The sequence below is a fragment of the Cetorhinus maximus genome, chromosome 4 (genome assembly GCF_964194155.1).
Source record: "Cetorhinus maximus chromosome 4, sCetMax3.hap1.1, whole genome shotgun sequence".
In the NCBI taxonomy this organism is placed as follows: domain Eukaryota; kingdom Metazoa; phylum Chordata; class Chondrichthyes; order Lamniformes; family Cetorhinidae; genus Cetorhinus; species Cetorhinus maximus.
In genome coordinates, this window is record NC_135882.1 from 46,874,851 (window position 1) to 46,888,098 (window position 13,248).

Sequence of the window (13,248 nt, forward strand, 5' to 3'; positions counted from 1 at the left end):
TGTGGTGCCTAATGTGATGTAGGCAGCATGTGGCCAGGGGCGGGTTGGGGAACAGGCCTATCACCTTTGGGGTGAGGAGGCACTGGAACTGATATGTCCCATATGGGGTGGGCTGTGCACGAAGAGAATCTATGTACAATTTTCACAAATCAATGCTCTTCTCTCGTTTTCAGGAGAAGAGCACTCATAACACGGCAGAGCGTGAGGACTGGCGGCGGCTAGGTAAAGTTAGCCATTCTCAGCCGGTTTGAGCAGGAGGCCCTGGATTTGGAGAGGCACCATGTGCCCAGGTCCACTGGTGTCAGTGAGGCTGGGGTGCCACGGCCAGGTATGTGTGCCCAGAAGTGAGGTCAGCATTGTTCTCCCAACAGCCATGGCAGTGCTGAATGTTAAGTGATTTAATTTCGCAACATGGCTTGGCCATTGCTTATGGAAGGATGAGCGTATAATGATCCGGGGACAGGGATGCGCATTGACATTGTCACCACGTTAACTAATCAAACGTCCTTGTTCTTCCTTTCAGCAGCAGCGGAGCAGGGCCGGGAGGAGCAGCAGCAGAGGCCCCCTCTCACAACTGAGGGCCCTGAAGTCTCACCAGCGTCACACCATCTCTGCCAGGCAGGCACCAGCGCAGGTACTAGCACCTCGTTAGGAATTAGAACATCGGCTAGTGTCCTGGGGCACAGGTGAGGGCACCTCTCAGGGCACTCCGGATGAGGGTGGCAGTTCCTCTCTCTGCCCCTCTCCCAGTGACCATAGCAACTGGTGAGGCTGTGACGACTGGGGAGATGCCAGCTGTGGAACTGGCCACTCCCTCCCAGGCAGGGCCAGCACACGCTCCACGGGCCAGAGGACGACCGCCAAGGTTATCGGGGCCAACAGGACAACAGAGTCAGCAGGCTGTCTCAGATGCCACTCCCAGCAATGGGGCAGCACCAAGACGTAGCACCCGGAAACGTAAACATAAGGCACCATAGGCACACCACGGGTTTATCACTGGCACTTTTGTGTTGGCCTGAGATGAAGTCTTTGTGATTTGCTTTGAATTGAAACACCCTTGTCATTTTGTTTCATTAAGTTTCTTTGCCTGTGATATTAAATTCAGACAATTGATCATCTCTGAGGGCCCTCTTTTCTTCTGCATGTGTATGGCTCCAAAAATGTTAGGAGTGCTTTGTGGGAGATTCAGCTTTATTAACAAGGCCCTTAGTTACTGTTCCTAACCTGGAAGATTTGGCACTTAGGTCTCGAGTATGGAGCCTACAGCCCAGGCTTGTCCTGGAGGTCCATCTGTAGTGTGCCAGCTGAAGGTTCATTGGATTAAAGCCTCCCGGGTGTCCCTGCCTCCCTGCAGTATGCCCGGGTCAGCATCTACCCCCTCAGCATTTCCCTGTGCATGCTCATCCTCGGGTTCACTGCTGGACTCATCAGGTGCTTGGGGAAGGGGATATCCCAGGGTGTGTGTGGGGACACATGTTGATCTGTGTCAGAGGCCTCAAGCGGGTGAGGGCTGAGGAGGCAATCTCCAGAGGAGATGAGCCCAAAAGGAGATGTGCAGGTGTGTGAGAGAGAGAGTGTGAGTGGTGATGTCCCTTAAACTGGCAGTGAGTGGGATGCCAGTGAATGTGTAATAAAAACAGAAAATGCTGGAAAAGCTCAGCAGGTCTGACAGCATCTGTGGCGAGAGAAACAGAGTTAATGTTTCGAGTCTGTAGGACTCTTCTTCAGAGCTAAAGAGAAGTAGAAATGTGATGAAATTTATACTGTTTAAGGGGAGTGGAGCAAGTGAAGCTGGATAGAGGGTCAGCGAAAGGTGAGGGCTAAGGAGAGATTGACAAAGATGTCATGGACACAAGACACAGGGAATGTTAATGGTAGTGGTAAGGGCTAAAGAGGGTGCTGATAGTGGCATAAAGATAAGAAAGCAGTACGTGTGAATAGCAGAACAACATGGAACAAGTAACAGACTGCCCTGTTGGGGGTGGGGTGGAAGAAGGGGCCGATGGTTGGGGGAAAAGGATAGCAAAAGAGATTTTAAAAAAGAGGTTAAAACAATGAATAAATGAATAAAAATAGAAATAAGTAAACAAAAAAATAATATTTTTTTAAAAGGGATTAAAAAAGGGATGAAGATAGAGGAGTTCATGGTATGAAGTTGTTGAACTCAAAGCTAAGTCTGGAAGGCTGTAAAGTGCCTAATCAGAAGATGAGGTGCTGTTCCTCCAGTTTGCGTTGGGCTTCACTGGAACATCGCAGCAGGCCAAGGACGGACATGTGGTAAATGTGTGATGGGCTTGTGAGTGTGAGAGTTTAGAGTGATGAGATGGTTGCCTTACTCTGGTGGTACGGATGAGATCATTCCTTCTTTTTCTGCACCAATGGCGAATTTCTTCTGTACAGCATTGGCACTGACCAGCACTGCCACCGTCTCCCAAGCCGGGGTCGTGACACTGATGGGCCTCTTGTGACCAGAGCAGTGGTAGAGGGTAGAGGACATCACGGCGGGCTCCCAGGAATGCGTCACTGAATCGGGAGGCTGCAGTCTTCTTGCCTTTCAGGGCCAGGTCTTCTGTGCAGCAGTCCTGGGCTAGAAGCGCTGAGAGGTGTGCGCGTGACTGCACTTTAAATATGGCGCCTGGTGTGAGGAAGCAGTGAGGTGACACCGTGGCAGGTGAATCGGAGGCCACCCGCCAGCGAAACGGCACGTTTCCTGGAAATGCATGATTAATGAGGCAGGATTGGGATGATACAGCGCGAAAACCTGCCATTGCAGCCAGCGGATAAAACATCCTTTTTCCCGCCTGCTGCCGCACTTAGTACAAATCTGGGACAATTCTGCCCCGTCTGCTTACTTAGGTGAATGGAAAAGATCCCACAGCATTATTTGGAGAAGCAAAGGGAGTTCTCCCAGCATACCTCCCTCAACCATCACCACCAAAACAGATTAGCTGATCATTAATTTAATTTCAGTTTGTGGGGTTTTATTGTGCACCAATTAGCTGCCTGAATAATAGCGACTACACTTCAAAAAGTATTTCACTTGTTACACAGCCCTTTGGGGTATTTAAATAAATTCTCTTCTTTTTTTAGACACTGACCTATAGAATATGGTTTCATCTCTAATAGCTCAACATGGGTGTGTGGCTCACTCATATAGTTCAGCACATTGCAACACATAAGTACATTTATTAGCCCTTCATTAAATCCAAGTAATACCGTAATTAAAAGTATTAAATTTCACATTCCTGTCAGCTGACTAAAATGAATAATATACCTTAATTAACAATTATTTCAATTGATTAAATACTGCAAACACAACATCCCTACTGTGCAATAGGACAATCAAGGCACACTGCTCCAGAATCAAAGTTTCCAATATTAAAAGAGATAACTGTCAACACCACACACACAAAAAATAAAATTAATGAAATGTACCTGCGGACCAGTGATGTGCATAAGGCCAGACACAGCACATACTACGGAGTCATACCCTGCACGTTGTGACATTGGGCCGGTTTGTCCATAACCTAATTTGAATAAAAGGTTTTGAAGTGTAAATATTAGTCTCCTGATAAGACAAACACCCGTAATCCCACTTATAAATTCCAAGCATGATCATTACTAAACCTCTTAACCATCAAAATTCTTACTTTCATGTCAGTTGATGTCTAAAAATATGTGCTTCCTGGTATTTTGCATCCTTACTGGCTGCCATTCCCTTCCTCCAGTGCTGGACACTTAGCAACTCTGTCTCCTGACTTCCTGCATGATTTGAAAAAATATGCTCACAATTTCTCCATGTAACTTCCCCACAACGTCTAGCCCATTTGTTCAATTTTAGCAAGCCCCTATGGGGGATTAGAAGAGAATTTGCCATTTAAATGCCACAAAGCTAGAGATTAACAGTGAAGCATGAGCTGAAATAGATTAATGGTGTTAGAGGCTAAACTAGCCAGAAGTGAAATATTGAGGAAGAGCAAGACTGATGTAAAACTCAACCTACCTACCACTGGCAACAAAGAATTTTATTTCTAATCTTATATGTATTTACAGCAAGCTAAATTGGCTTTTTAAGCACATTATTGACTTGGATAAATATTTAGAAGATTGTATTCTGAAAGTCATGAGTACTTAAATCGATTCATGAAACTCTCTAGGGGAAAACTAAGGGGAAGCATATTCTAGAATCCATTTGTACTAAATCAGAGTTCCTTTGTTAACTTGAAAATGGCACAAATACTCCTATGTATGTTCAACAAAATCACGCAAACCATGTTTATTTTTTAAATCAGCTATATTCTGTAAATTTTCTGTCCTCTCTTCAAGATATTAAGGCTGATTTTTCTTGCCAGTGTACTTAGTTATGAGGCTAAAAGGGGCAAAAATGGTGCAGAAACACATTACGCCGGATCTTCAGCCCTTTGCATTTCTTGAGGAAAATTTGAAGTTCCTGGGGTTCCCCAAAGGTCAAGGGCACTCCAACCACATTAGGCACAAACTTCTTAATGAGGCAAGATAAGGGAGTGGGATGAATATAATTGGACTTCCCACTACATCTTCCTGCTGAACTGCTAGTTTGTATAACTATTTAGAAAGGGGCCCATAAAGAAGTGAGTCTTAATCCCCTTTCAGATCAGAAGTTCCCAGATGGGCAGGCAGCAAGAAGTTGGAGCCAGGAGGAAGGTTAGAACCTTTCCTTTGCATGTACTGCACACCATCCTCGGCTTTGAGGCTTTCTGGCTGTTGTCTTTGGACCACAGCGAGAAAGCTCCACAGCTGGTGGCCATTATCACAGACGTAGGTTTGGCACGCCATGCCCATTTCTCGGTACAGGTTGCTGTCAAGGAGTTTTGGGGGTTGCTAGGTTGTGGAGGGGTGGTGTGGGGGCAGTGGGCAGGACCAGACCAAGGACAAATTGGGGCAATAACCTGCGCCTGAAAATTCAAGAGTTAGGTCATGTCAGGCAGACAACATGTTGACCAAATTTGCACTGCTGCCAATCACTGACAGTTGCTTGGCCAAGCGCCCATTTACATGTGCAGCCAAGGCATTGAAGCTTTATTGGTCACAGAGGGTATCACAAATGAAACAGGTCCTAGTTTCAGCTGAGGCCTGCACACTTCCAGCACTAAGCATCAAGCTCAGGTGCCACTAATTTCAAAGTGCGGTGCAGTCAGCAATATGATTGGGATCTGCCCAGAGTTTTGCACAACCATTTAAGACATGGTAGATGTAGGATACCCACAACATAAAATAAAACAATTACGAAGGCAAAGAGAAACTATGAAATTACATTGATAATGAATATAAAAGGAATAAAAGGAAAAAGTATTCCATAGACTGTCATGAAGCTATTAATGTATATATTATTGGAAAATATTTTTTTTTTAAAATAGAGATTTAGTCTGTGAGTGTGTCTTAATTGGATTAAAGCCAGCTAGACTGGGTGCTTTGATGTATGCCAGTTTTGAGATATAAACAAGAAAGGTAGAGTGCGTTTGCATTTTTTGAATAGATCATTCAAGAAGTGGGGTGAAAAATTAGACCTATCTAGCAGATACCAAGCAATATGTTTATATTACCAATAAAATTGGTACTATGAAAGGGGTTTTATTGTTAGAGAAGTTTAGTTCAGAGGTTGATGATGCAATGAGAATTTGCATTCAATAGGCTGTGCTAGGTATAACTTCAGCAGTTTTGTGTGTAGAGCAGAGACAATGCGAGGTCAAAAGCAGCTGATCCAACTGTCTCCACAGGAACCAAAGTGGAAAGAATCTCATTTTGAATTCATAAGGTGAAAATGCTTTGCCTGGTGTCTAGTTAAGTCTATGGGTTGCTGTTGCCTTAATGGAGTATAGTTTGGGAATTTGTTAAAAGTTATGATCGTAGTAATTTGTAGCCACGTGTATATATTAACTTGTGTAAATTAATAAAATGTTTCATTTTGCTTAACATAAAACCTCTCGAGAACTGGTGATATGATTCCTTAATTTAGAGTTGCATCTCAAACATAACACTTAAAATTATAGGTTATGGCAGTTGTTTAAAGTTTCCCTCTGGAATTTTTTTAAATAACTCAGCTTTACCAACTGCTCCATCACAACATAGACACATAAATAACAAAAAAAAAAATTCAGGATAGGATCACTAAGGGATACACATGATTAACTCATAGGTAATAACAGTGAAATGGCAAAAACATTAAGTAACTACTTCACCTTGGTATATGCAAGGTAGGCTAGAATGCTGGATATGATATTAAAAAAAAAGATAGACGGCTGCATCTTACCTATGTGGGGTAGGGTGGGCTGGGCGGGCACGAAGCCGATCGCTGTCTGCGATTGGCTGCACACCGCCATTTTATGTGGACAGGCCAATTAAGGCCCCGCCCAGCGTAACGTGTGGTCGGTAGCACTCAACGTTACCTGTGCAGGCGGGAGAGTCGGGGCCTGCGCTCTTTCGCGTGCCTCAGGGAGATTAAGTTAATAATGAAAGTTTTGAATAAATGAATGGAAAAATTATTTAAACATGTCCCCTCATGTGACAGTGTCACATGAGCTGGGACATGTTTGTACATTTAGCAAAATTTATTTAACTATTTTATTAAACCTTCAGGAAACCTCACCCCGCCCATGATGAGGTTTCCTGAAAAACATGAACGCCGCTTGGGCTCTTGTTGGGCATTGTTATTAGGGTTCATTACTTCTTTAATGGCCTTAATAGGCCATTGACAGTTAAGTGGGCGCACAGCTGCCTCCAGCGCGCGCCAGCCAAACGAAAGATCGAAATGACACGTGATGATGTTGGGACGCACACGCAACATCATCTTGTGCGAGTCGATGTGTCGGGCCCGCCCCTGTACGCCGACGGCAATATTGTGGCCAGAAAGACATTTAAGGTAGAAAGGGGGGTAATGATAATTTCAGTTCAATGAGGCACTGCTTCTACAGAGTGTTAAACTTGGGAAATTTTGCAAGTGAGGCAATTTTAAGGATAACTTTTAAGGATTAATTTCTTTCTAAATTTAAGCTTTGCATTTAGCATTTAACTTGACATTAACCTTAACTTGTAGTTTCTTTCAGTGTTAGTCAATGGTAAACAAGCTGCCTGCTGGTGGAAGTTGTGCAGTTAGTTACTTCGGTGGCTGGTTAGAATTGGTAATTACTGTCAGCAGGGAGTTGAGTCAGTTCCTTGAAATTTTTGCTAATATGAATACAGAAGGCTTCTAAGAAGTGCGAAGCTCAAGGAGTTTGATTCAACAAGGGAAGGGATGCTGTTCTGGTATTTTAAAAAACAAGAAAGCCTGAGGAAAGGAGCAGGAGACGGCAAGGCCTGAGAGCTGAGGTCTCAAGACATTAATTCAAATTAATAGCTTAAACAAGATAACAAGATTCTAAAAATCTCTATTCCCTCTTTTAGAATCTATCCAAGATAAGGCAATTTTTTCAAGTTAGAGCCAAGTCAAATACTATAAGTTGAGAGGGGAAGTGAAGTGTCATGAAGAGATGAGAAAAATAAGTCTGGAAATGAGAGAATATTAGAATAGAAAGGCAGTTAACATAAAAGGTAACTCAAACATTTTTTACTGCATGTAAACAGTAAGTGTGTCGTTAAGAGGTGGAGTGCTGCCTATTAGGGACAAAGAAGGTGATATTGGCTTAGAGGCCAGAGCAAGGCTAAAGTATTTAATGAGAACTTTGCATCAGTGTTTAGTAAGGAAAAGGACTCTGACAAAATGTCATCAAAATATTATTGCTTAATTTAAATATATACTCCCAATATTTTGAAAATAAAAGCAAGGATGTTATGCTTCAGTTATGCAGGGCATTGGTGAAACCGCACCCCGGATACTGTGTGCAGTTTTGGTCTCCTTATTTAAGGAAGGACGTAAATGCATTGGAGGCGGTCCAGAGGAGGTTTACTAGATTGATACCTGGAATGAGCAGGTTGTCTTATGAGGATAGGTTGGACAGGCTGGGCTTGTTTCCACTGGAGTTTAGAAGAGTGAGGGGTGACTTGATTGAAGTATATAAGTTCTTGAACGGTTCTGACAAGGTGGACGTGGACAGAATGCTGGATATGATATTAGAATAAGCAATAAAAAAAAATAGAAAGACATTTAAGATAGAAAGAGGGGTAATGATAACTTCAGTTCAATGAGGCACTGCTTCTACAGAGTGTTAAACTTGGGGAATTTTGCGAGTGAGGCAATTTTAAGGATAAGTTTTAAGGATTAATCTCTTCCTAAATTTAAGCTTTGCATTTAGCATTTAACTTGACATTAACCTTAATTTGTAAACAGAGAGGTAGAGTGCATTTGCATTTTTTGAATACAGCATTCAAGAAGTGGGGTGAAAACTGACACCCATCTAGCAGATACCAAGCAATGTGTTTATTTACTAAAAAAAATTGGTACTATGAAAGGGGTTTTATTGTTAGAGCAGAACAGCACGTCATCTTCTGACTAGGCACTTTACAGCCTTCCGGACTGAATATTGAGTTCAACAATTTTGGATCATGAACTCTCTCCTCCATCCCCAACCCCTTTCCGATGCCACTTTTTTCCAATAATTTATATAGATTTTTCTTTTCCCACCTTTTCCATTATTTTTAAATGTATTTCCATCCATTGTTTTATCTCTACCTTTTAGCCTATTTCGATCCCTTCCCCCCACCCCACCCTCACTAGGGCTATCTGTACCTTGCTCGTCCTGCTTTCTACCCTTAATGTCACCTATTAGCACATTCCTTAGATAATATCACCACCTTCAACACCTCTTTGTCCTTTTGTCTATGACATCTTTAGGTTATCTCCATCTATCACTGGCCCTCTATCCAGCTCTACCTGTCCCACCCCCCTTAAACCAGCTTATATTTCACCTCTTTTCTATTTTTCCTTAGTTCTGATGAAGAGTCATACGGACTCGAAACGTTAACTGTGTTCCTCTCCGCAGATGCTGTCAGACCTGCTGAGTTTTTCCAGGTATTTTTGTTTTTGTTTTGGATTTCCAGCATCCACAGTTTTTTTGCTTTTATCTTATTGTTAGAGAGGTTTAGTTCAGAGGTTGGTGATACAATAAGAATTTACATTCAATAGGCTGTGCTAGATATAACTTCAGCAGTTTTGTGTGTGTAGGGCAGAGACAATGTGAGATCAAAAGCACCTTGTATTGACAAGGTGGACCTGGAAATGATGTTTCCTCATGTGGGCGAGTCCAGAGCAAGGGGGCACTGTTTTAAAATTAGGGGTCACCCTTATAGGACAGAGATGAGGAGAATTTTTTTCTCTCACAGGGTTGTGCGACTTTGCAACACTCTGCCTCAGAAGGCAGTGGAAGTGGGGTCAATGAATGTTTTTAAGGCAGAGGTAGATAGAATCTTGTTAAGCAAGGGAATCAAAGGTTATCGGGAGTAGATGGGAATGTGGAATTTGGAACACAAACAGATCAGTCAAAATCTTATTGAATGGCAGAGCAGGCTCCAGGGGCTGAATGCCTACTTCTGCTCCTATTTCATATGTCATATTTGGGCTAGTGCTTCCAGTGTCTAGCAGAAGTTGCGTTGGAAAATCCAATGCCCACAAAAAGACGTCTGGGATCTGCATCCAGTGACATATTGCTGAATTTTCAGACATTATTCAGAGGAAGATCAACCCTGTTCTAAATTCCAGTAGATAAATAAAGAAAACAAGTTCATAACAGAAGGCAGTTCAAGTTATTTACATTTAGCAACCATGGCCCAGTTTTAACATTGCAATGTTAAATGACTAATTACTTCTATGACCACATGCAGACACTGTTCCAAACAGCAATATTTCTTGATGAGATGAAACCAAGATACAAGCTCCTTAAATAGCTAAAACTCGCCTGAAACATTGCAGGTCAGATTCACTGGGTTGTTGCTCAATATATGTTTTAGGAATAAACTTCAGGAGGCTTTGCTGGGAACAAGACACATTTTGAAATTCATTGGGAGACATATATTGTCCCCATCAATTGTTTCTTAGGTGAAAAATTAGTATTGGAGGAACCTATTCCATTCCATGATCACTGCACACAATTTTCACTGGAAGTACATCAATGCTAAATTGGAAGCCAGCAACTTCCAAGTATCCAGAGCATCTGCATAGAACCGGTGTTATACTAATGTATAACGAGGTGAATATATAATCAGGATCCTAACATCAGTTTCAGAACCTCAATGGCTATTTTACACCAAAAAATTTTAACCAGTTGAACAAGGGCAATTTTTAAACCAGCCTAATTTTCCAGCCTGCGATTTTCCTAACCTACTTTCCATACCGTCCACACATCATTCATCAACCAAGAGGGTAAAATGTTGACAATGCTTTAAAATCCTGCTAACTGCCCTTAAATTTCCTGTGGGCAGATAATTCACCTACTGCTCATCCCTGAGCTTCCTGTGGGCAGGTACCTTCCCTTCTGATTTTCTTGGCCTGAAAAATTCAACTCACTCTGCCGGTTCCATAATTCTAACCTTACCACAACTACAATTACAATTATATATATATTAAAGTTTGCAAAGCTGTAAATTTAGGATTAATAATTTCCGAAAGTTTTAATAAAAATAAACACAGGTCCTACTTCAATGGAAATGAAAGTCAGGAGAGATGTAAATTCGCTTTCATGCATTTTAAACTTTTCACACAAAGTCAAGAGCTAACCCACTGCATCAAGAAACAAAGGCCTGAATCTTCCAGTAAGCAGCAATGTACCGCAAAGATTTTCCCAACCTGATGCTACTGCGCATTTCTTCCAGGATCTGCCAATCCCAGCTGAAGAAAAAGTGCACAGGGCAACATCTTCCCTCTAAGTCTAACAAAGAGTAGTCATAGGAATGAGAGGACATGTCCCCTTTTACTGCAGTAGCTGCTGTATTCTGCTAAGTATTTAAAGGCCCAGTTTTTTTTTAATGAATGGGGATGGCTGAGTGGATTATGACGGGAGGAAGTGGGGAGAAAGGGGTAAGGTGGGTGAGGTGGGGAGGCGAGCAATGTGGGGAGGTGTGCGAGGTGGGCTTCGTGGATGAGGTGGGCGGTGTGGATGGAGTGGACAAGGTAGGGTCGCGGGTGGGGTGAGGAGGCGGGCGAGGGGGTAGTCAGGTTGGGGAAGAGTTGGATTGGGCGGTAGTTTGATCTGGTCGGAGGGAGTCGTCAGGTCGGGGCTTAATCAGGCCTGGTCAGGGGAAGTTGGGTTGGGTGGGAGGGTAGTCAAGTATTCTAAGGGTAGTCGGGTCCAGTGGGGGATAGTAGGTGAGCTGGGTGAGTGGGTAGTCGGGCCGGGGGTGGGGCAGTTAGGTCAGATGGTAGTCTGGTCTGGTTGGGTCCGGTAAAAGGGTAGTTGGGTCCACTGGGGGGGGTAGTCGGGTCTGATGGGGGGTGGGGGTAGTCAGGTCTGATAGGGGGGTAGTCAGGAGGGTAGTCAGGTCTGGTCGAGGGAGTAGTCGGGTCGGGGAGTTAGTTGACTCTGGTTGTGGGTACTCGGGTGGTCAGTGGATAGTTAGGTCTGGTTGCAGGGGTAACTGGGTTGGAATGGGGGTGTAGTTGGGTCCAGCTGGGTGGGGGTTAGTTGTAGAGTTATCCAGATGTTAGACCAAATTTTACACTGTCTAACATTTCCTGGGTCATCATTCAGGTAAGTACTGCGGAACTGTCCCAAGTCTCTGACTCCAGCTCAGATTCGGAGATATTTGCAGAGGGTCCTGGGCTGCAGGGAAATTGCCCATCCGAAGTTTAAACTTCCCAGGCAATTCCCACGTTTGTCCATGCATTAGAACTTCCGCAAGGTCATATACCCGTCTCCGGCAATCAGGAAGATTTGGGCCACTCGGCTCGAAATTGCTTACCTGGAAATCCAGGCGATCCTATCTCACTGACCTTCCAACTCAGGCCGGGCAAGGTCTGTGTAGTGCAGCACACTCCCAGGGCCTACAATCGAGGGTGGCTCATTCAAAGGTAGGTAAGCCACATCCCCTTTTTTACAGCACTAACTGCCATACAGCAAGTAAGTTTAAAGGTCCAGCCAAGTCTAAAGGTCTTTGACAAGCTAGGGGGAAGTATATAAGTAGATAAGGTTTGGGGGGGTTTGGGAGTTGGAGTCAGGCCTGGGCGGATGTGGAGAAAGTCAGAAGTCAGGCCTAGGCCAGGGTGGGGGGGAAGTTGGGTCGGGCCTGGGGGGGAAGGAATGGGTTGGGAGTTGGGTAGGGGGAGGGAGCGTAGTCGGGAGGAGTTATTGAGGGCAGAGGGGGATCTTGTGAGGGGCCGGGATGGTAGTCCCGGGGTGGGGGAGGGATCGTGGGGGTGGCGGGAGTCCCATGGGGGGGATCAGGGTTGGGCAGGGATCAGTGCTATAGTTACCCAGAAGCCTGCAGAGGCCCCTAACTGTTTCTGGGTAACTATTGCTATAACTTGAGGGGAGGCGGTGGCGCTGGCTTAGTCACTGGATTGGTGATCCAGAGATGCAGAGTAATGCTCTGGGGACCCGGGTTCAAATCTGAAATTAAAAGATGACCATGAAACCATTGTCATAATAAAAACCTATCTGGTTCACTAATGTCCTTTAGGGAAGGAAATCTGCCGTCCTTACCTGGTCTGGCCTACATATGACCCCAGATCTTACATGGCATGGCAAGCCACACAGTTGCATCAAACTGCTAAAATGTCAACAAAAAAGGATGAAACTGGACAGACCACCTGGCATCGACCTAGGCACCGGAAATGACAACAGCAAGCTCAGCCCTGTCAACCCTGCAAAGCCCTCCTTACGAACATCTGGAGGCTTGCGCCAAAATTGGGAGAGCTGTCTCACAGACTAGTCAAGCAACAGCCTGACATGGTCATACTCATGGAATCATTCCTTACAAATCATGCCCCAGACACTGCCATCACTACCCCTGCTGGTGAGACAGGACATACCTAACAGAGGTGCAGCACAGTGGTATACAGTCAGGAGGGAGCTGCTCTGGGAGTCCTCAACATCAACCCCATGGAGTCTCATAGCATCAGGTCAAAGATGGGGAAGGAAACCTCCTGCTGATTGCCATGTACCCCCCACCCTTCCCACCCACCCCCCCCCACCCCCACCACCCCCCACCCCACCCCCCCACCCCCCCCACCGACCCCACCCCCCCCACCCACCCACCCACCCCCCACCCACCCACCCACCCCCCCCCACCCACCCCCCACCCACCCCCCCCTCCAACACAGGACTACTTGCATGCCAAACAGCA

The 13,248-nt window shown here is 44.7% G+C and overlaps 1 protein-coding gene across 5 annotated transcripts in view; it reads right to left on the bottom strand.

Annotated features, from left to right (window-relative positions):
* sugct (succinyl-CoA:glutarate-CoA transferase) overlaps positions 1 to 13,248 on the bottom strand; it is a 596,483-nt gene that overhangs the window by 484,299 nt on the left and 98,936 nt on the right. For all 5 annotated transcript variants that reach the window (XM_078540132.1, XM_078540128.1, XM_078540131.1 and 2 more), the window contains exon 7: positions 3,436 to 3,527. In XM_078540132.1, the coding sequence (XP_078396258.1) occupies positions 3,436 to 3,527 (92 nt within the window). The remainder of the gene's footprint in view (positions 1 to 3,435; positions 3,528 to 13,248) is intronic.